General features: G+C 47.4%; 2 protein-coding genes across 4 annotated transcripts in view; both read right to left on the bottom strand.

The window, feature by feature from the left end:
- Positions 1-33: 33 nt before the first annotated feature.
- On the bottom strand, positions 34-15056 carry LOC132772349 (F-box/WD repeat-containing protein 7-like). Of its 2 annotated transcripts, XM_067466377.1 has the most exons (13): positions 14839-15056; positions 14608-14739; positions 11174-11443; positions 8399-8478; positions 8150-8288; positions 4113-4247; positions 3582-3705; positions 2299-2435; positions 1921-2034; positions 1634-1815; positions 1293-1518; positions 655-865; positions 34-326 (listed from the first exon to the last, which is right to left on the bottom strand). In XM_067466377.1, exons 1-13 carry the CDS (start codon positions 14962-14964, stop codon positions 58-60), a joined length of 2145 nt encoding a protein of 714 aa, XP_067322478.1. In that variant the 5' UTR covers positions 14965-15056; the 3' UTR covers positions 34-57. The 2 variants fall into 2 exon arrangements, with proteins under 2 accessions (XP_067322478.1, XP_067322479.1); XM_067466378.1 differs by lacking the exons at positions 14608-14739; positions 14839-15056 and adding an exon at positions 14375-14534.
- The window catches only part of RRP8 (ribosomal RNA processing 8), a 12548-nt gene continuing 6658 nt past the window's right edge, over positions 15052-20941 (bottom strand). For both annotated transcript variants that reach the window (XM_067466380.1, XM_060771351.2), the window contains 3 exons: positions 20785-20891; positions 18615-18711; positions 15052-15281 (listed from right to left, as the gene is read on the bottom strand). In XM_067466380.1, the coding sequence (XP_067322481.1) occupies positions 15165-15281; positions 18615-18711; positions 20785-20891 (321 nt within the window). In that variant the 3' untranslated portion in view covers positions 15052-15164. The remainder of the gene's footprint in view (positions 15282-18614; positions 18712-20784; positions 20892-20941) is intronic.

The following is a 20941-nucleotide window of genomic DNA, read 5'->3' as shown; positions in this document are numbered from 1 at the left end:
CCCTCCCTCCCTCCCTCCTGAGGTGCCTGTCCCGCAGGCCCCCGCCCCGCCCCGCCCTCATTTCAAGTCCACGTCAAAGTCCAGCACCAGCAGCTTGGTCTCCTCGGTGCCGTTCCGGCTGCCCACCGCACAGACCAGTTTTGTGTTGGAAGCGCGGATGCGCCAGACCACCCCTCCGCTGCCCCCGCTCTCCAGGGCCACCAGGTTGCGCACAAAGTCCCCCGTCTTCAGATCCCACAGTTTGACCGTGCCGTCGTCCGAACTGGTCACCACGAACTTGGAGCTGAACTGGAGGCAGGTGACGGCACTCTGGTGCTTGCTGGGACCTGACGAGGGATGGAAGGGGAAAAGGCGGTCAGGGCCCCGAAGGACGGAGCAGGCCGGGTGGAAGCCCCACTGGACGATTGAGGGAAGAGCGGCCCTTTCAGAAAAGAGCTCATTGCCAGTGGAGACCTGGGCCAGAACGGTGTCCCCTTCAACGTCCGGCGGCCCAGCCAACAGAGTCCACTAGCCCCTCCGTATTTGGTCCATGACCATTTCCTGTGTCCTTTGTAGCCCTGAGGCAGGTGTCACGTGTTGGGGAGGAGACTGGGAGCAATGCCACGTGCAATGCTCATGCTTGAGACCGCCCCCTACTCCCTTCCAAATGCCTACCTTGCAGTGTTTGTAAACACTGTCCGGTCTTGATGTCCCAGATTTTGACCGTGGAATCGGCATTGCCGGAAACCAGGATGTTGTCCCGCAGCTCCATGCCGCTGGTCAGGGACTGGTGGCCCATCAGCGTGTGCAAGCAGTTGCCGCTCTCGGCGTCCCATACACGGATGGAGGTGTCCAGGGAGCCGCTCACGATGTGGGTGCCATCGAACTGTGTGGGAAAAGGCAGGGACAGTGGGTGGCTGGGAGGGGCTGGAAGCACAGAATGGGCACAAGGGCAGGGGCTCCTCCCTCACTGTCAGGTATACCACTGGGTCTTAGAATGAAACACACATTCACAAGAACAGATCCTGGAATTGCGGTTTATTCAGTCCACACAGTACAACAGCAAAGAGAGAACTCAGGTTTCCCGCCAGGATTCTCCCAGTCCCCCCTCCTGGCCTCGCTCCCCCCTTTCCCCCTTGGCTTATCACAGTTTAGACTACAATTCTTTTCCCACATCTTCAAAGTGAAAGCTTAGCCAGATGGCCCTACTATAAACTAATCTATCATGGCTACTCCCCCTAGTGTCAGGACAGTGTCAGGAAGAAGACTTCGTGGAATCTCTTGGAAACATGAAGGCACATCCTGACACTCACCTGCAAGGAGTAGACCCGGTTGGTGTGGCCTTGCAAGGTGTGGATGCAGCTCTCCGTCTCGGGGTCCCAGACCTTGACGGTGTAATCGTAAGCACCGCTCACCACCTTGTGCCCGTCGTACTGGACGCAGCGCACGGCGGCCACGTGGCCCATCAGGACGTGCAGGCACTGCCCCGTCTCAATGTCCCACAGCCGCAGGGTGGCGTCCCGTGACCCGCTCACGACCCTGTCGAGCAAAGGAGGGAGGGAGGGCGCACTGAATCCCCAGCGGCCAAAAGAAGTTGCATTGTTAAGCCATCTTCGAAGGGGGAGTCTCCTACCTGGTCTCCCCTTTGACCCACCTTGTCCCGTGGAGATGCATGCAGCGCACGGTGGAGGTGTGTCCGTAGAGGGTGTGTACGCACTCGCCCGTGTCGGCGTTCCACACCTTCAAGGTCCTGTCCGTGGAGCCACTGATGACGATGTTGTCTCTCATCTGGGAGGACCAGACCCCGCCGGTGTGGCCCACCAGGGTCTGGACACACTGTGGGGGAAGGAAAGGATGCTAAGACGGAGAACAGCGGCCACGCCAGGAGCAGCACCATGCGCAAAGAGGACAGCCCAGGGGCAAAGGGGGGGGGGGGCTCACCTCACCCGTGACGGCTGACCAAACCTTGAGCGTGTTGTCGTCGGAGCCGCTGACGATGCGGTTGCCGCAGAACTGAAGGCAGGTGATGACGTGGTCGTCGTGGCCCTTGAGGACCTGGGAGGCGAGTGGGGGGCATCAGGGGAGGGGAGGGGCACCACTCCTTGAGGAAGGGCCCAGCAAAAGCTTCCCCCGGAAAGACCCTCCACATCCTACACGACAGGGTGTTGCGCGAGAAGGCTCCTATGATGGCATGATCCCCCACAACAGTTTGCCCCTGCGCTCCTCCATCCGTGCCCCCCCCCCCAGTCCCTTTTGCCCAAGGAAGTGTGGATCCCAATCCGGGCACCTCTTGACAGCCAGATGGAGTCCCCTACCTACCTTGGGCGGGTGGGTGTCCCCGCTGCGCCAGTTCATGTCAATGCAGTGTTGCCGCAGGAAGGCCAGCTTCCAGGGGCTGTACATGAATCCGGGGCTGAGCAGCCGCCGCTTGCGCACACTCAACGGCTCTTCGATTCCTGCGCGCGGGGGGGGGGGGGGGGAGAACTTATCAGAAATATTAAAATTTAACTAGGTATTTTTGATTACAAAAGTGTCAGTCAAGCACTGAAAGAGTGAGTAGGCCAAAGCCTGTGAGAGTCAGTGGGCCAAAGCTAGTGTCGTTCTGAGGAGATTGAGTAGGCCGAAACCTGTGGGAGTCAGTGGGCCAAATCTAGTGTCGTCCTGAGGAGAGTGAGTAGGCCGAAACCAGTGGGCCAAAGCTAGTATCTCCCTGAGGAGATTGAGTAGGCCGAAGCCTGTGAGAGAGTGGGCCAAAGCCAGTGTCGTCCTAAGGAGAGCGAGTAGGCCAAAGCTTGTGAGAATTAGTGGGCCAAAGCTAGTGTCATCCTGTTGAGAGTTAGTAGGCCGAAGCCTGTTAGAGTTAGTGGGCCGAAGCTAGTGTCATCCTGAGGAGAGTGAATAGGCCGAAGCCTGTTAGAGTCAGTGGGCCAAAGCGAGTGTCGTCCTGAGGAGAGTGAGTAGGCCGAAGCCTGTGAGAGTCAGTGGGCCAAAGCTAGTGTCGTCCTAAGGAGAGTGAGTACGCCGAAGCCTGTGAGAGTCAGTGGAGCAAAGCTAGTGTCGTCCTGAGGAACGTAAGTAGGCCAAAACCTATTAGTCAGTGGACCAAAGTTAGTATCGTCCTGAGAGTAAGTAGGCCGAAGCCTGTTAAGAGTCAGTGGGCCAAAGCTAGTGTCGTCCTGGGGAGAGTGAGTAGGCCGAAGCCCGTTTAGTCAGTGGGTCAAAGCTAGTGAGGTCCTGAAGTGTGAGTCTGTGTGTGAGAAGCTTTGGTGAAAGAAGCCCCAGGATAATGCCTTGTATGTAAAACTATGTGAAGCTCCCGTGTAATTTCGTTGTGAGAGGAGGCTCTGTTTAGCTGCCTGAGGAAGAAGCCCAGCACGGAAGCAAAGAAGGAAGTAGAAAGGATTTTGTGCTGTGCGAACCTTGTTATTGTAAATAGTACAACTATATTATTTTACTTTGTGCGACTGGTGCTGGGTCATGCTATTGCTGATAGGTTACTCTGCTGTTTGTTTATGAGGAGGGTCTTTTGTGAATAAGCCCACTCGCCACAAGGAGCAGAGGCACAGAGAGGAGGAAGAGGGAAGGAAAGAAGGGGGACTCACCCGCCTCGCGGCACTTCTCCCTCCAGAGCAGGTTGTCCTCCGCCAGGATCCGCCAGTAGCGACACGTCTGCGCAGCGCGGAGCAGGTCGCGGGGCTCCAGGAAGGAGAGCACGTACAGCGCCAGCTGCGAGGGAAGCCAGAGGCACCACACTTAGCTTTGGCGGCCCCACGGCTGCAGGGGGGCCCCTCAGTACAAGGTTCCCAGGGGGACACGCTTCCCCTCCTGTGCCTCAACCCTTCAAACAGCAGCATTGATGGGACTGGTTTTACTGAGAGCCCTGGGCTAGACCTGAGCCCTGCCACACCCCCTCCTGACTAAAATGGGGTCTGCTTTTGCTCTGCCCCTCCCTTTGCCAAAGCCCCCCAACATTCCTCCAACTAATGCTCACCATGCTGCTTCCGCTTCTTCTGGCCTCTCCCTTGAGAATAGTGGAGACCCCCCCCCCCCTCAAGCAGGGCCTTTGGGCAGCGGAGAGGGACATCCCCCACTTGCCCCACATGTCTCCCCACGCCCCCGCGCACTCCACTCACCTCCTTGGGCAGAAGCGAGATGAAGTCCCGCTGGAACTGGGGCTCGATCACCTGCATCATGTGCTTGATCTGGGGGGGCTCACAGCGGTCAATGAGCTCGTCCAGAGCCAGGAGCTTCTCTGAGCTGCTCCAGCGCTGCCAAGGGGGGAGGGACACCAATGAGAGAGGGACCCCCAATGAGGAGAGAGAGAGCATGCCTTTCCAAGCTTTGAAACAGAGGCTGGATGGCCATCTGTCAGGGGTGCTTTGAGTGCAATATTCCTGCTTCTTGGCAGAATGGGGTTGGACTGGATGGTGGCCCAGGCAGCCTCTTCCAACTCTAGGATTCTATTATTATTATTATTATTATTATTATTATTATTATTAAGCAGAGGCTGGGTGGCCATCTGTCAGGGGTGATTTGAATGCAATATTCCTGCTTCTTGGCAGATTGGGGTTGGACTGGATGGCCCAGGAGGTGTCTCTTCCAACTCTAGGATTCTATTATTATTATTATTATTATTATTATTATTATTATTATTATTAAACAGAGGCTGGATGGCCATCTGTCGGGGGTGATTTGAATGCAATATTCCTGCTTCTTGGCAGAATGGGGTTGGACTGGATGGCCCAGGAGGTGTCTCTTCCAACTCTAGGATTCTAGAATTCTATGATTCCTCTCCATCCCACTGATGGCGTAGAGGGAACAGAGAGGCCGAGGAGGCCGGTCAAGCTCATGGACGGTTGCCTCTTCCTCTCTGTCCACACATGTGCAACCTTTGGGAATATGGGCAGGGAGTCTCAATGCACAAATCCCCGGCTGAAGGGGCCAAACAATGGAGGGAATAGTTGCTTCTGCGGAAGGTGCTGCTGGGCTTCTTGGACCGTATTCTGCACATTAGGTCTGTTCAATCCATGGTTCTAAATGGTTCTGAAGTACTTACAAAACTAAAGTTCCGGTGGTGAAAATTTCAGAACTTTTTCAAAATTTAATTATTATTTCATTATTGGCGATTTTTATGACAGAACTCTTAACAAAACTCTCAAAATTTCATTATAAATGGCAGTTCCTAATTGGTTCTGTCATAAAAATGGCCAATAATGAAATAATTAAATTTTAAAATAGTTCTGAAATTTTCACCACCAGAATTTTAGTTTTCATTTTCCGGACACAATTCAAGGTGCAGGTTCTCACCTACAAAGCCCTGAACGGTTTGGGACCTGCCTACCTGCGTGACCGCATCTCCGTATATGAACCCACACAATCTCTTCGTTCGTCTGGAGAGGCCCTACTCACGATCCCACCTCCATCACAGGCGCAATTGGTGGGGATGAGGGACAAGGCCTTCTCGGTGCTGGCCCCTTAACTCTGGAACTCACTTCCTAAGGACATCAGGCAGGCCACAACTCTGGCAGTATTTAGGAGGAGCCTGAAAACGTGGTTGTTCCAGTGTGCCTTCCCAGAATAATGATCCCATAGCACTTGGTCCTCCAAAGCACTTTATTATTTATTATTATTTATTATTATTTATTTATTTATTATTGTTTTCGGTCTGCTTGTATGTTTCCACAAACCGGCCCATCACTTTTCCGCCCATGTCCAGCATTACTTTCAATTTTAATTACATTTTGGCCTACCCATAGTTTTTAAAGTGTGTTGTCCTATTGATAATGCTTGTGTTATTGTTTTATTGTTTTAAATTGCTTGTATTGTTATTGTCATTGCTTGTATTGTTGTATTGTGGGCTTGGCCTCATGTAAGCCGCACCGAGTCCCTTGGGGAGATGGTAGCGGGGTACAAATAAATTATTATTATTATTATTAGTAGTAGTAGTAGTAAGTACTTTAGAACCATTTTTTTTTAAAAAAAAAGAACCATTTAGAACCATGCATTGAACAGGTCTAGTGCAGATCCATGAAGATGTGCTTCTGGCAGAGGAGGGGTCCCACCTTTCAGCAGTCGGCAGGAATGCTTTTAAGAAGAGCCTCACCAACCTGGGACCCATCTGCACCCATCATTTAATACACTTCAAAGCCAGCTTCTAACTGTGGCTTACAGACAACAAACTCCTGCAAAAGTGCACACCCTTAAATGCAGATCAGTGCTCTGGGGTTGTGTCATCACCATCTGGGTCTGAACCTGGTTCCAGGATTTCCTACAGAACCATCCACACTGCAAAAACACCGCCTTGAATACCAGTTTGAAACTGCATTAAATGTTCAGTGCCATGAAGATGATGATGAATGTATGACCCACTTCTCCCTGAGGCTCGAGGCAGGAGGGGTCTCAACGAGGGCTTTAAACCGAGTTTTCTGGGGGAGGGAGACAGCACTCATAGGATCCTTGAGTGGGAAGAGACCCCGTGGGTCTTCCAGCCCAACCCCATTCTGACAAAAAGCAGGACAATCACATTAAAGCCCTCCCAACAGATGGCCATCCAATAGACTCCAGACTTTGGCTGATGAGATAGGATTGTTGTTGTTGTGTGCTTTCAAGTAGTTTCAGACTTAGGTCGACCCTAAGCGAGGGCCGGGTAAATGACCTTGGAGGTCTGTACCTGGCCCACAGGCCTTAGTTTGAGGACCCCTGAATGAATGCATGGAGTACTGGAAGCAAACAAGATGAGCTCATAATACTCTGGAGTGCTAGAAATATTATAATAATAATAATAATAATAATAATAATAATAATACTTTATTTGTACCCCACTAACATCTCCCCAAGGGACTCGGTGCGGCTTACATGAGGCCGAGCCCAAAATACATCAAACAACCTCAATAACACAACATTAATAAACAACCAATAAAATACAAATCATATAAATCACATAACAAAACAACTATCAATAGTGACATATAAACAGTTTTAAAATGGCTGGGCCAAATGTAATAGATTAACATTGAAAACATGCTGACGTGAACAGGTAAAAATATACCGTATATCCTCGAGTATAAGCCAACCCGAATATAAGCCGAGGCACCTAATTTTACCACAAAAAACTGGGAAAACAGATTGACTTGTGTATAAGCCGAGGATGGGAAATGCAACAGATACTGGTAAATTTCAAAATAAAAATAGATACCAATAAAATTATATTAATTGAGGCATCAGGAGGTTAAATCTTTTTGAATATTTATATAAAACTGTAATGTTTACATAAAACTGTAATACCCTTCCAATAAAAATAGAGTAAAATAATAAATGTAATAATAACAATAAATAGAGTGAAATAATAAATGTAATAATAACAAAAATAATAAATGCAATACATTTATTATGTATTTATTAGGCCTGGGTAACAACGGAAAAATTTGTTTCTAAAATCGATTCGTTGTTTGGGGTTTTTTGCGTTTTGTTATTTAAAATAATTACAAAATTTTCCTTTTAAAAAGTTCGATATTTACGAAATTTCGTAAATGTGAAAAAATTACAAAACATTAACGAAACGATTTCCGAAACAATAACGAATTGATTTGTTAATGGCGGACGCGACCGCGCAATACGCTAAAAAACCTCCATATGGGACAGGGGGAACTTCTGAAGCTTCCCTCTCCCTCTGTTGTTGACTGTTGGTGGGATATTATAAATTTTTTTCACTAATTAAACAAAAAACAACTATAAAACTTGCCCCAGACATGCGGAAATAATAACGAAACGACCTCAAAACGATAACGAAACGAATACATAATGAATTACGAAGCATTTACAAAATGTATTTAAAAATTCGTTTTTTAAAAAAATTGCTCCAGAATGGTTTGTTATCGCTTCGTAATCAACAAAATTAACGAATTATTAACGAATTACGAATTAACGAAACGAAACCGCCCAGCCCTAGTATTTATAACAAAGTAAAATAATAAATAACCTTGACTCGAGTATAAACCGAGAGGGACTTTTTCAGCCCCCAAAAAGTTCTGAAAAACTAGACTTAGACTCGAGTATATACAGTAACTGGATAGGATTTTAGGAGTCAAAGTCCCAAAACATCTGAAGGGAGAACCAAATTTAGCCCACACCTGCCCTACAACCTGTCTGTATCCCCCCACATCTGCCTCACCTGGAAGGTGCGCAGCCAGTCTTGCAGCTCGGGGGGCGGGGCCACGGGGGGTACGTGGCGGCAGCGGGGTGGTCCGGCCTTGGCGTGGCGTAGGTCCCCGAAGGTGGCGGTGGGGCTGGCCACGCTGGGGCCCAGCACTCTGCGTAGGGAGAGGGAGAAGGTAGAGTGAGTGGAATGGAGAGGAGACCCCTCCCAGATACATACACTGGGATCCCCCCCCCCATCATCCTGGTCCCCCTCGAGGCCCACCTTCCCCGCTCGGAGGCCTTGCAGACCTTCTTGTTGGGCGACTGGGCCGCTGGGCCGCTGCTCTCCGACTTGCGCTTCATCTGAAAGGCAAAGCGGGTCTCCTGGGAGTTGGGTCAGACCAAGCCTCCTCCCCGCCCCTCCCCTGCATCCCCCCCCCCCCCCAGGGAAGGAGGGCGATGGTGATTACAGGCAGTCCCCCAACTTACAAACAACTCCTAGTTAAGAACAATGGGGCTCAATCGACAGGAAGTGAGCGGAATCTGCCACTCAGAAGGAAAGGAAACTCACTCCTAGAAGTTATTAACAGGGGGGAAAAGGGGGCTCCTCTGCTGAAGCTGGATCTCCAATAATAATAATAATAATAATAATAATAGAATCATAGGGTTGGAAGAGACCACATGGGCCATCTAGTCCAACCCCCTGCCATGCAGGGAAAGCAGAATCAAAGCTTGCCACATCTCTTTTGAATTTCTAGCAGATAGCAAGACATTGTTGACCCACATGGCATTCAGTGCTTAATAATAATAATAATAATAATGGATCTGGTGGATTTTGTGATATGAAATCCAGCATAGAGATCTCATTTGCTGTGACATACTGTGTTTTGTATCAGAATAATAATAATAATAATAATAATAATAATAATAATATATTTATTTATTTGGTAATAAAATACAAGGCTAAAAGGAGAGGACAGCAGCTCCAATCCTTATTTCCACAACAAGCCGAAACCCTGAGTCCCCCTCGGGGTGAGAAAAGCAGTATATAAATGCTGTAAATAATAATAATAATAATAATAATAATAATACCGCTTTGAGTCCCCCCAGGGGTGAGGAAAGCGGTATATAAATGCTGTAAATAATAATAATAATAATAATAACAACAGTCGCTTCGAGTCCCCCCAGGGGTGAAATGCTGTAAATAATAATAATAATAATAATAATAATAATAGCACTTTGAGTCCCCCCAGGGGTGAGAAAAACGGTATATAAATACTGTAAATAATAATAATAATAATAATAGTAATAGCACTTTGAGTCCCCTCAGGGGTGAGAAAAGCGGTATATAAATGCTGTAAATAATAATAATAATAATAATAATAATAATAGTAATAGCACTTTGAGTCCCCCCAGGGGTGAGGAAAGCGGTATATAAATGCTGTAAATAATAATAATAATAATAATAACAACAGTCGCTTCGAGTCCCCCCAGGGGTGAAATGCTGTAAATAATAATAATAATAATAATACCACTTTGAGTCCCCCCAGGCGTGAGAAAAGCGGTATATAAATGCTGTAAATAATAATAATAATAATAATAATAATAATAATAGCACTTTGAGTCCCCCCAGGGGTGAGAAAAGCGGTATATAAATGCTGTAAATAATAATAATAATAATAATAATAATAGTAATAGCACTTTGAGTCCCCCCAGGGGTGAGAAAAACGGTATATAAATACTGTAAATAATAATAATAATAATAATAATAATAATAATAGTAATAGCACTTTGAGTCCCCTCAGGGGTGAGAAAAGCGGTATATAAATGCTGTAAATAATAATAATAATAATAATAATAATAATAATAATAATAATCGCTTTCAGTCACCCCAAGGGGTGAGAAAAGCAGTATATAAATGCTGTAAATAATAATAATAATAATAATAATAATAATAATAATAATAATAACAACAGTCGCTTTGAGTCCCCCCAGGGGTGAAATGCTGTAAATAATAATAATAATAATAATAATAATAATAATAATAGCACTTTGAGTCCCCCCAAGGGTGAGAAAAGCGGTATGTAAATGCTATAAATAATAATAATAATAATAATAATAATAATAAATCACGAAGTATTCAAGCGGAGAAGCCAATAGGAGGAATGCTAAACAGACAGCTGGGTATCATAGATTTAGCTTTTCTTATGCTTCCTTTTACTAGTATCAGGATTGCTTTCTTGCCTTGCACAAATTAAAACCAACTGGGAGCCTTCCGAGCTTAACAAAACATTAAGGAAAAGGTTTTGGAATCAACTTCTATTCTTAAGTTTTTGAAATGGGCCGTGTCGATGCTTCGGAAAGACTACCGACTCATAAAACTTCAGATTTCTTACGATTTCCAATTTTTACGAGTCATTTGCACACTTCTGGTGCCCACCCTTCCCTGTGCCGTATGTAACAACTTGTTTGCAAGTGGAGGACTGCCTGTGTATCTATTTACATCCCAGATCCTTTCCTTTAAGGAGACTCAAAGGGGCCACAACATCACAACCAGTACAAGTCACAATTTAAACACAAATACATGTAAACATTAAATTAGAATTAACCAAACAATGGTTAAAAGACATATTGAGCCTAGCCCAGGCATGGGCCAGCTTTGGCCCTCACTCCAGGTGTTTTGGACTCCAGCTCCCACAATTCCTAACAGCCGGTAGGCTGTTAGGAATTGTGGGAGCTGGAGTCCAAAACACCTGGAGTGAGGGCCAAAGCTGGCCCATGCCTGGGCTAGGCTGCACTTTTCTCTCCGTTGTCCCTCAGAGTTGTATGCCTCTCCTATGCATTTTTTGTTGGTGGTAATGCATGAAAATTACCACACATCTCACAATGGATGGTGTCTCCGAAGTGAACCAAAACAGTAGTCAAAATGCATGAAAGGGGCCTCAAGGTCTGGGGCAGGCTCATGTAGGGAGCCCCCAACCCCCCAAACACCTGGGTCATAGAAAGAGGAATTTGTAGGTGTGCCCTCCCCTCCACACCCCCCCCCCCCCGGACGCACCTTGCTCCTCCTCCTCCGGTGCCGGACCAGCCCCCCGCCCTCGGTTCGCTCCAGGTAGTCGATCCAGCGTTCGTCCACTGTGTAGTACAGGTAGACGTCATCTCCCTCTTCGGGGCCTTCCTCCTCTTCCTCTTCCTCCTCCTCCTCATCTTCTTCAGGGCCTTCTTCCTCTTCTTCCTCCTCCTCGGAATCCGGGCCCTGCCGGGGGTCTCCTTCCACCACATCGGCGTCTTCCTCTCCTCCTCTTCCTCCTTCTGCATGGGGAGTACTCTTGGAAGGGGGCGGGGGCAAAGAAAGAGGAAGTGTCACAGCCCCTATTCCAGGCATGGGGCCCTCCAGGTGTTTTGGACTTCAACTCCCACAATTCCTAGCAGCGGAGAGGAACAAAACACCTAGAGGGTTCAAGTTTGCCCGTGCCTGCTGCATAACCCTCTGGGCCAGAGTGAACAGAGAGGGGGCCAGGGGACTGTTCCATCTTGTCTCCTGTGCTATGCTAATAATATAATATAATATAATATAATATAATATAATATAATATAATATAATATAATATAACTAGCGGTCCCCTGCCAGGCGTTGCTGTGGCCCAGTCTGTTGATCTGGAAAATAAAGTAATGAATCATAGAATCCAAGAGTTGGGAGAGACCTCCTGGGCCATCATCCAGTCCAACCCCATTCTGCCAAGAAGCAGGAATATTGCATTCAAAGCACCCCTGACAGATGGCCATCCAGCCTCTGCTTAAAAGCTTCCAAAGAAGGAGCCTCCACCACACTCCCTCCGGGGAAGGCAGAGAGTTCCACTGCTGAACGGCTCTCACAGTCAGGAAGTTCTTCCTAATGTTCAGATGGAATCTCCTCTCTTGTAGTTTGAAGCCATTGTTCCCTTGCGTCCTAGTCTCCAAGGAAGCAGAAAACAAGCTTGCTCCCTCCTCCTCCCTGTGGCTTCCTCTCACATATTTATACATGGCTATCATATTTCCTCTCAGCCTTCTCTTCTTCAGGTAAACATGCCCAGTTCCCTAAGCCGCTCCTCATAGGGCTTGTTCTCCAGACCCTTGATCATTTTAGTTGCCCTCCTCTGTGTTGGCTTCTAATCTATGTCATGTCTTTCTGCTTGTGGGTAAACAGTATTTCTTACTGTTTCTTTGTCCGTGTGGATGTGGAGATCATCTTGTTTACCTACTTTGGGATATGCAACATATCATTGTCCTTCTTTAGGGGTCCCTTTCAAATCTAGGATACTATATCTCTCTGTGTATGAATCTGAGATGATCCTGTTCCTGTCAAATTGCTCTGTTTCCATGTTACCTCCTGTACCAGTTCTATTCCAATCCACCTTATTGAACTACTTACCTTTTAAATCACTTCGTATAATAATAATAATAATAATAATAATAAACGCTATTAAAAGAAACATTATATTTTAATACTTATCTTTTAAAACCCTCCTGCTTAGATACATCCTACCTCTGTTCATGCCCAGTGTTTACTTTTTAAATTTTAATTTATTACATCTGGCCTGACCATAAGGTTTTAAATTCTCTGTGTTATTTATTTATTTATTTAGAAGTTTTCTATACCGGCCTTCTCACTTCAGCGAGGGACTCAGGTCGGTTTACAGCATATATGAAAGTACAATAGTATATAAGTACAACAAAGTGCAACGTCCTTACATATTAAAATAGTACAACTGTTTATATGTAAGTTATATTAATTGTACTGTTTTATTTGCTGGCTGTTTTGTTTTTACTGATGTGTTGTTGGGCTTGGCCTCAGGTAAGCCGCCCCGATGTTGGAGTCCCAAACCCCTGGAGGGAAGGCCCAAGCTGTTTTTTATTGGATTTTTGTTATTGTCTGTTTATTATGTTGTATTATTACAGGCTTGGCCTCATGTTAGCCACCCTGAGTCCCCTTTGGGGAGATGGTGGCAGGATATAAATAAAGTGTATTATTATTGGGTTCTTGTGGGGGTTTTTTGGGCTATATGGCCATGTTCTAGAGGCATTCTCTCCTGACGTTTCACCTGCACCTATGGCAAGCATCCTCAGAGGTAGTGAGGTCTGTTGGAACTAGGAAAAAAGGGTTTATACATCTGTGGAATGACCAGGGTGGGACAAAGGACTCTTGTCTGCTGGAGCTAGGTGTGAATGTTTCCACTGACCACCTTGATTAGCATATAATGGCCTGACTGTGCCTGGAACTAGGGAAAAGGGTTTATATATCTGTGGAATAATGACCAGGGTGGGACAAAGGACTCTTGTCTGCTGGAGCTAGGTGTGAATGTTTCCACTGACCACCTTGATTAGCATATAATGGCCTGACAGTGCCTGGAGCAATCTTTTGTTGAGTGGTATATAATAATGGGTTGTTGTAGGTTTCTTCGGGCTATATGGCCATGCTCTAGAGGCATTCTCTCCTGACGTTTCACCTACATCTATGGCAAGCATCCACAGAGGGAGTGAGGTCTGTTGGAACGAGGAAAAAGGGTTTATATCTCTGTGGAATGACCAGGGTGGGACAGAGGACTCTTGTCTGTTGGAGCTAAGTGTGAATGTTTCAACTGACTACCTTGATTAGCATACAATGGGCTGACTGTGCCTGGAGCAAACTCTTCTTGAAGGGTGATTAGATGTCCCTGCCTGTTTTTCTCTCTGCTGTTTTTGCTGTTGCAATTTTAGAATTTTTTAACACTGGTAGCCAGATTTTGTTCATTTTCATGGTTCCTTCCTTTCTGTTGAAATTGTCCACCTGGTTCTGGTGGGTTTCAATGGCTTCTCTGTGTAGCCTGACATGGTGATTGTGAGAGTGGTCCAGCATTTCTGTGTTCTCAAATAATATGCTGTGTCCAGGTTGGTCCATCAGGTGCTCTGTTATGGCTGACATCTTTGGTTGGAGGGCTCTGCAGTGCCTTTCATGTTCCTTGATGCTTGTTTGGGCAATTATTATTATTGTTATTTTGTTGACTTCTATTTCCTGATGTCCCCTTAAGGCAGGCCTGGGCCAGCTTGGGCCTTCCCTCCCTCCAGGGGTTTGGGACTCCAACTCCCATCATTCCTAACAGCCTACCGGCTGTTACTGTTACTGATGGCCTGGCAGTGCCTGGGGGAATCTTTTGTTGAGAGGTGATTAGATGGAGGGAAGGCCCAAGCCGGGCCAGGCCTGTCTGAAGGTGAGGGAGGTGGGCTGTGCTGGCCGTCCTACCTGTGTGTTGGGCGTGTCCTGCGAAGGGGGGCGTGGCCTGCAGGTGACCCTCCTCCGGTTGAGCTCCAAAGTGGAATGACCAGGGAGGGACAAAGGACTGTTGCCTGCTGGAGCTAGGTGGGAATCTTTCCACTGACCACCTTGATGAGCATTTGATGGCCGAGGTGATTAGACGGAGGGAAGGCCCAAGCCTGACTGAGGGTGAGGGAGGTGGGCTGTGCTGGCCGTCCTACCTGAGTGGTGGGCGTGTCCTGCGAAGGGGGGCGTGGCCTGCAGGTGACCCTCCTGCGGTTGAGCTCCAAAGTGCGGCCTGTGACGCCCTTGACGCGGAGGAGTTCCTCGAGGCAGCCGAACCCGCGCAGTTCCTGCCCAGAGAAGGAGGGAGAGAGAGGAAGCGGGCCGTGAGGGGAAGCGGGCCTAGCTGGGCCTCCGAAGCCTCCTTTTTCCCTTCCCCGGCGCCTCACCTCCCTCTTGCGGACGATCCCGCGGGCCCTCCTCCTCCCGACGCCCACCAGCGCCCGCTCCAGCTCCGCCGCGCTGGCCCGGTTGATGTCCAGACGGACCCCGACTCCCCCGCCGCCGCCCTCCATCCTCGCCCCGACTCGCCCCTCAGGACGCCCACTTCCGCTCCCGGCAGCCACCGCGCGGAGTAGAGGAGGAGGAACAGGAAGCGCCACTCAGGACAACAACACAAAGCGTTTTATTGGTGGAGATGGAGGAGGAAGCCCCGCCCCCGAACGCACATTGGTGGAGCGAGGGAAAGAGCCCGCCCCTCCGGCCCCGCGTGACGTCATCTCCGCTTGTAGAGGCAGGGGCGGAGCGCCAAACCCGGAAGCGCCTTCGCCTTGGCCGGAAGAGGCTTCGCTTTGGAGAATTCGAAGGAGAAGAAGTGGCTCCCGGAAACGTCCTGCCAACACAAACACAACAGTGAGTGAGTGAGTCAGCCCCGCACGGACAAGTCTCCAGTCCTCAACGAGGAAGGTTGGAAGATTTATTTGGGCTGCCTGGCCCTGTCCCAGGAGCATTCTCTCCTGACGTTTCGCCCACATCTATGACAGGCATCCTCAGAGGTTGTGAGGTCAGCTTGATTAGCATTTAATGGCCTTGCAACTTCAAGGTCTGGCTGCCTGCTGCCTGGGAGAAGATTTTCTTTTGCCCACATCTATGGCAGGCATCCTCAGAGGTTGTGACGGCTGTTGGAAACAGGGCAAGTGTAGAGTCGTAGAGTTTTTTTTTGTCGTGTCAGGAGCGACCTGAGAAACTGTAAGTCGCTTCTGGTGTGAGAGAATTGGCCGTTTGCAAGGACGTTTCCCAGGAGACACACGGATGATTTGGATGTTTTCATCATCCTTGTGGAAGGCTTCTCTCATGTCCCCTTTGCATGAGGAGCTGGAGCTGATAGAGGGAGCTCAGCCACCTCTCCCTGTCAGTCTTCAGTCCTGCTGGCACAGGGATTTAATCCACTGCACCACCAGTGGCTCTGTCATAGAGTTGGAAGAGACCTCATGGGCCATCCAGTCCACCCCCCTTCTGCCAAGAAGCAGGAATATTGCATTCAAATCACCCCTGACAGATGGCCATCCAGCCTCTGCTTAAAAGCTTCCAAAGAAGGAGCCTCCACCACACTCCCTCCGGCGGCTCTCTCAGTCCAAGATATCTCAGAAAGTACATGCAGCTTGAGATATCGTGGAGATAAGGCTCAAATCATAGAATCATAGAATCCAAGAGTTGGAAGAGACCTCCTGGGCCATCCAGCCTCTGTTTAAAAGCCTCCAAAGAAGGAGCCTCCACCACACTCCCCCTGGGGCAGAGAGTTCCACTGCTGAACGGCTCTTACAGTCAGGAAGTTATAGAATCCTAGAATCCTAGAGTTGGAAGAGCCCTCCTGGGCCATCATCCAGTCCAACCCCATTCTGCCAAGAAGCAGGAATGTTGCATTCAAATCACCCCCGACAGATGGCCATCCAGCCTCTGTCTAAAAGCTTCCAAAGGAGGAGCCTCCACCACACTCCCTCCGGGGCAGAGAGTTCCACTGCTGAACGGCTCTCACAGTCATAGAATCCTAGAATCCTAGACTTGGAAGAGACCTGGTGGGCCATCATCCAGTCCAACCCCATTCTGCCAAGAAGCAGGAATATTGCATTCAAAGCACCCCTGACAGATGGCCATCCAGCCTCTGTTTAAAAGCTTCCAAAGAAGGAGCCTCCACCACACACCGGGGAAGGCAGAGAGTTCCACTGCTGAACGGCTCTCACAGTCAGGAAGTTCTTCCTAATGTTCAGATGGAATCTCCTCTCTTGTAGTTTGAAGCCATGGCTCCATTGCGTCCTAGTCCCCAGGGAAGCACTCCTCTGCTTTACTAATAATATAATATATTGTATATACATATAAATTTTTTTTGGTCATGTCAGGAGCGACCTGAGAAACTGCAAGTCGCTTCTGGTGTGAGAGAATTGGCCGTCTGCAAGGACGTTGCCCAGGGGACGCCTGGATGATTTTTGATGTTTTATCATCCTTGTGGGAGGCTTCTCTCATGCCCCTGCATGAGGAGCTGGAGCTAGTAGAGGGAGCTCATCCGTCTCCCTGGATTCGAACCTGCGACCTGTCGGTCTTCAGTCCTGCCAGCACAGGGGGGGTTGAACCCACTGCGCCACCAGGGGCTCCTTGTAATATAAAATATATAATAATAATAACATAGTAGTAGTAGTAGTAGTAGTAGTATTACATTGTATTACATTATAATATTATAAATATTATATTTATAATATTATAATGTAATACAATGTAATACTACTACTAATAATATGTTGTTGTTATTATTATTATTATTATTATTATTATTATATATTTTATATTACATGTAATATTATTTAATTACATTAATTCTATCCCGCCCATATCAGCCCAAAGGCGACTCAGGGCAGTGGTTGTTGGAGCCCTAGCAGAGCACCTGATGACCCAACCTGGACACAACATATTATTCGAGAGCACAGAAATGCTGGACCACTCTCACAACCACCACATCAGACTACACAGAGAAGCCACTGAAATCCACAAGAAGCATGTGAACAATTTCAACAGAAAGGAGGAAACCATGAAAATGAACACAATCTGGCTACCAGTATTAAAAAAACTCAAAAATTGCAACAGCAAAACAACAGAGAGGAAACAAACAAGGACATCTAATCACCTCTCAACAAAAGATTTCTCCAGGCACTGCCAGGCAATCAAATGCTAATCAGCTGAAGCATTCACACCTAGCTCCAGCAGACAAGAGTTCTTTCTCCCACCCTGGACATCATCATTCCACAGATATTTAAACCCAATGTTCATATGTGAGAGGAAGCCACAGGGAGGAGGGAGCAAGCTTGTTTTCTGCTTCCTTGGAGACTAGGGCGCAATGGAACAATGGCTTCAAACTACAAGAGAGGAGATTCCATCTGAACATGAGGAAGAACTTCCTGACTGTGAGAGCCGTTCAGCAGTGGAACTCTCTGCCCCGGAGGGAATATGGTGGAGGCTCCTTCTTTGGAAGCTTTTAAACAGAGGCTGGATGGCCATCTGTCCTATGTAGACTTCTCCACATTTTCCCAGTTTCCAACAGACCTCACGACCTCTGAGGATGCCTTCTAAAGATGTGGGAGAAATGTCAGGAGAGAATGCTAATCTGGCCAGGCAGCTCGTAAGACTCACAGCAACCCAGTGATTCCAGCCATGAAAGCCTTCCACAACCCAATATGTCTACTGTATTATAAATGTATCACAATGGTACTGACACAGTTTATCTATAATATAAATAAAAAATAAAAATGTTCGTTTGTGGGATTAATATTAACTCAAAAACCGCTGGATGAATTGACACCAAATTTGGACACAAGACACCTCTCAGGCCAGTGAGTGACCATCACTCATAAAAACACAGAAAAGCACAGCAAAAGAGGCTTTAAAAGCAAAACAAAAAACAAAAAACATTACAATGCATGTGCAAAACCACACACACACACACACATACATATGTATATATATTATATATATATATACACACACACACACACACACACACGCAAACACACATATATACACAAACATATACATACACAAAATACATATACACAGACTGGGCCACAGCAATGCGTGGCAGGGGATGGCTAGTATGATAATACAATAATAAAAACAGAAATATGGAGAAGGCAGGCGGTGGGGTGGGCTCCCTTCTCCTTTTCCTTCCAGTGGGCCTTACCTTGGCGCGGAGGGAGAAGCCCAGTGCGGACACGGCCCCCACGAAGGCCCGCACATCCGAGAAGCGGCTGGCCACCTCCGCCACCAGCAACGTCCCCCTGTGGGGAGAGAGGGAGGGAGGTGAGGGAGGGTCGGCATGGGAAACACCTGGGCCCTCCTCCAGGTGTTTTGGACTTCAACAACAACAACAAAGTGTTCCCTCACTTATTGTGGGGGGTTCCATAAGTGAAAATCCATAAATTCGGGACACTATATTAATTTTAATATTTTTACATTATTTTTTATATTTTATGTATTATTTTCTTACCCGTGCTTCCTTATTTGCCTCCCATCCCATCCCAAGAGCACCTGCCTGCCTCCCTGGCCTCTGCAGAGCCTCTGGAGCCACACAGGCAGCAGCAAGTCCAGAGGAGGACGACTAAAATGATCAAGGGTCTGGAGAACAAGCCCTATGAGGAGCGGCTTAAGGAGCTGGGCATGTTTAGCCTGCAGAAGGGAAAGCTGAGAGGAGACATATGACTTCCCCTCATATGTATAAATATGTGAGGGGAAGTCATAGGGAGGAGGGAGCAAGCTTCCTTTCTGCTTCCCTGGAGACTAGGACACAATGGAACAATGGCTTCGAACTACAAGGAAGGAGATTCCACCTGAACATGAGGAAGAACTTCCTGACTGTGAGAGCTGTTCAGCAGTGGAACTCTCTGCCCTGGAGTGTATCTAATGACGGGAATGGCCCAGGGGTTGATAGCCTTGATCATATTTCCACCATTTAATTTGCTCTTTGAAACATTTCTGACTCTTTGGATATATTCTTTGCTGACCACATTTTTCACTTGCCCATGCTTCATGCTGCTCAGATATGTATAGGCTTCAGCCTGATTGCACTTTATGGTTTGCCCATTTGGCATCTCTATGCCCTCGCTGTGGGTAATTTTCCCTTTCTTTAATGCCACTGTGGCACATTTGTCTAGGCTGAACTCCACACCGATGTCAGTGCTGAAGATTTTGACGGTGTTGGTCAGTGACTGGATTTCAGTTTCTGATTTTCCGTAAATTTATTTATTTACAGCATTTATATTCCGCCCTTCTTCCCACTCCGCAGGGGACTCAGGGCAGATTTCAGTGTACACATATATGGCCAACATTCCATGCCAATTTGACATACAACGTATACAGACATACACAGGGGCTATTTAACTTTTTCCGGCCGCCAGGGAAGCTCTCGCTTTCATCGTCCATCTGCGACGCTGATAAAGCACTTCCGCATTCCCTGCATGCTTTTGCTGGAGTGCTTTGCTGGAGTCTTTTTTATGGCCTCATAAATTAGTTAATTTAGCCTCTAAAGCTTTAGATCACCCATGTACAGTCAGTGGGAAATTTTGGGTGAATGTCTTGCTGTTTGGTAGACTAGGTTTGTTTTCTGTAGAATTACTGACAGAGGGATCATTGCAATGATGAATTGGTGACAGTGAGTCACCCTGGAAAATTCCTCTCTTGATGTTAACAGTTCCATAGCTTTTGTTGCCCACAAACAACTCAGTTTTCCATTGTTTCATTGCATTTTCAGTGAACTTTCTAATGTTTTCACAAACCCCGATGACATCTAGACATTTGATAATCCAACAATGCGGCAGTGAGTCAAATGCTTTTTTGTAATCAATCCAAGTTGTATAGAGGTTTGTTTTGATGGTGATATTATTATTATTATTATTATTATTATTATTATTATTATTATTATTTGAAACACAACAAGATGTGTCCACAGCAGACAAGATCACTCTGCTGGCTGTTGGATTGGATCACACGTCGGACGCTTCCCAAGTGTCTAGGACTGTGTGATGTATCGGCGAATAATGTGTGCAGATCCCAGTAAGGTGGCTTTCTGCAGATGGTGTTTTTGTCAGTGCTGATTGTGTTTAAGTGCAGGCCAAGGTCTTGAGGCACTGCGCCCAGTGTGCCGATCACCACTGGGACCATCTTTACTGGCTTGTACCAGAGTCTTTGTATTATTATTATTATTATTGGTCCATTGCGTCCTGGTCTCCAGGGCAGCAGAAAATAAGCCTGCTCCCGTCTCCCTAGGACTTTTGCTCACATATTTATACATGGTTATCACGTCTCCACCAATGTTACGAAGTGTGATTATTTTGAAGCCTGCAGCAGACACTCACCCCATGCGCAGCACTCGGCTGGCCTCCGCCAGGATCTCTTGCACGTTGGTCCCCATGAGGGCCAAACAGAAGACGGCCACGTCCACCGACTCGTCTTCCAGAGGGACCTGAACGGAGGAAAGAAGAACAAGGCACGCAGGTGAGGGGCAGGGGGCCA

Source organism: Anolis sagrei, chromosome 3, assembly GCF_037176765.1.
Source record: "Anolis sagrei isolate rAnoSag1 chromosome 3, rAnoSag1.mat, whole genome shotgun sequence".
Lineage (NCBI taxonomy): Eukaryota > Metazoa > Chordata > Lepidosauria > Squamata > Dactyloidae > Anolis > Anolis sagrei.
Note: the sequence above shows the minus strand (reverse complement) of the source record. Positions and strands in the feature narration are given on the sequence as shown.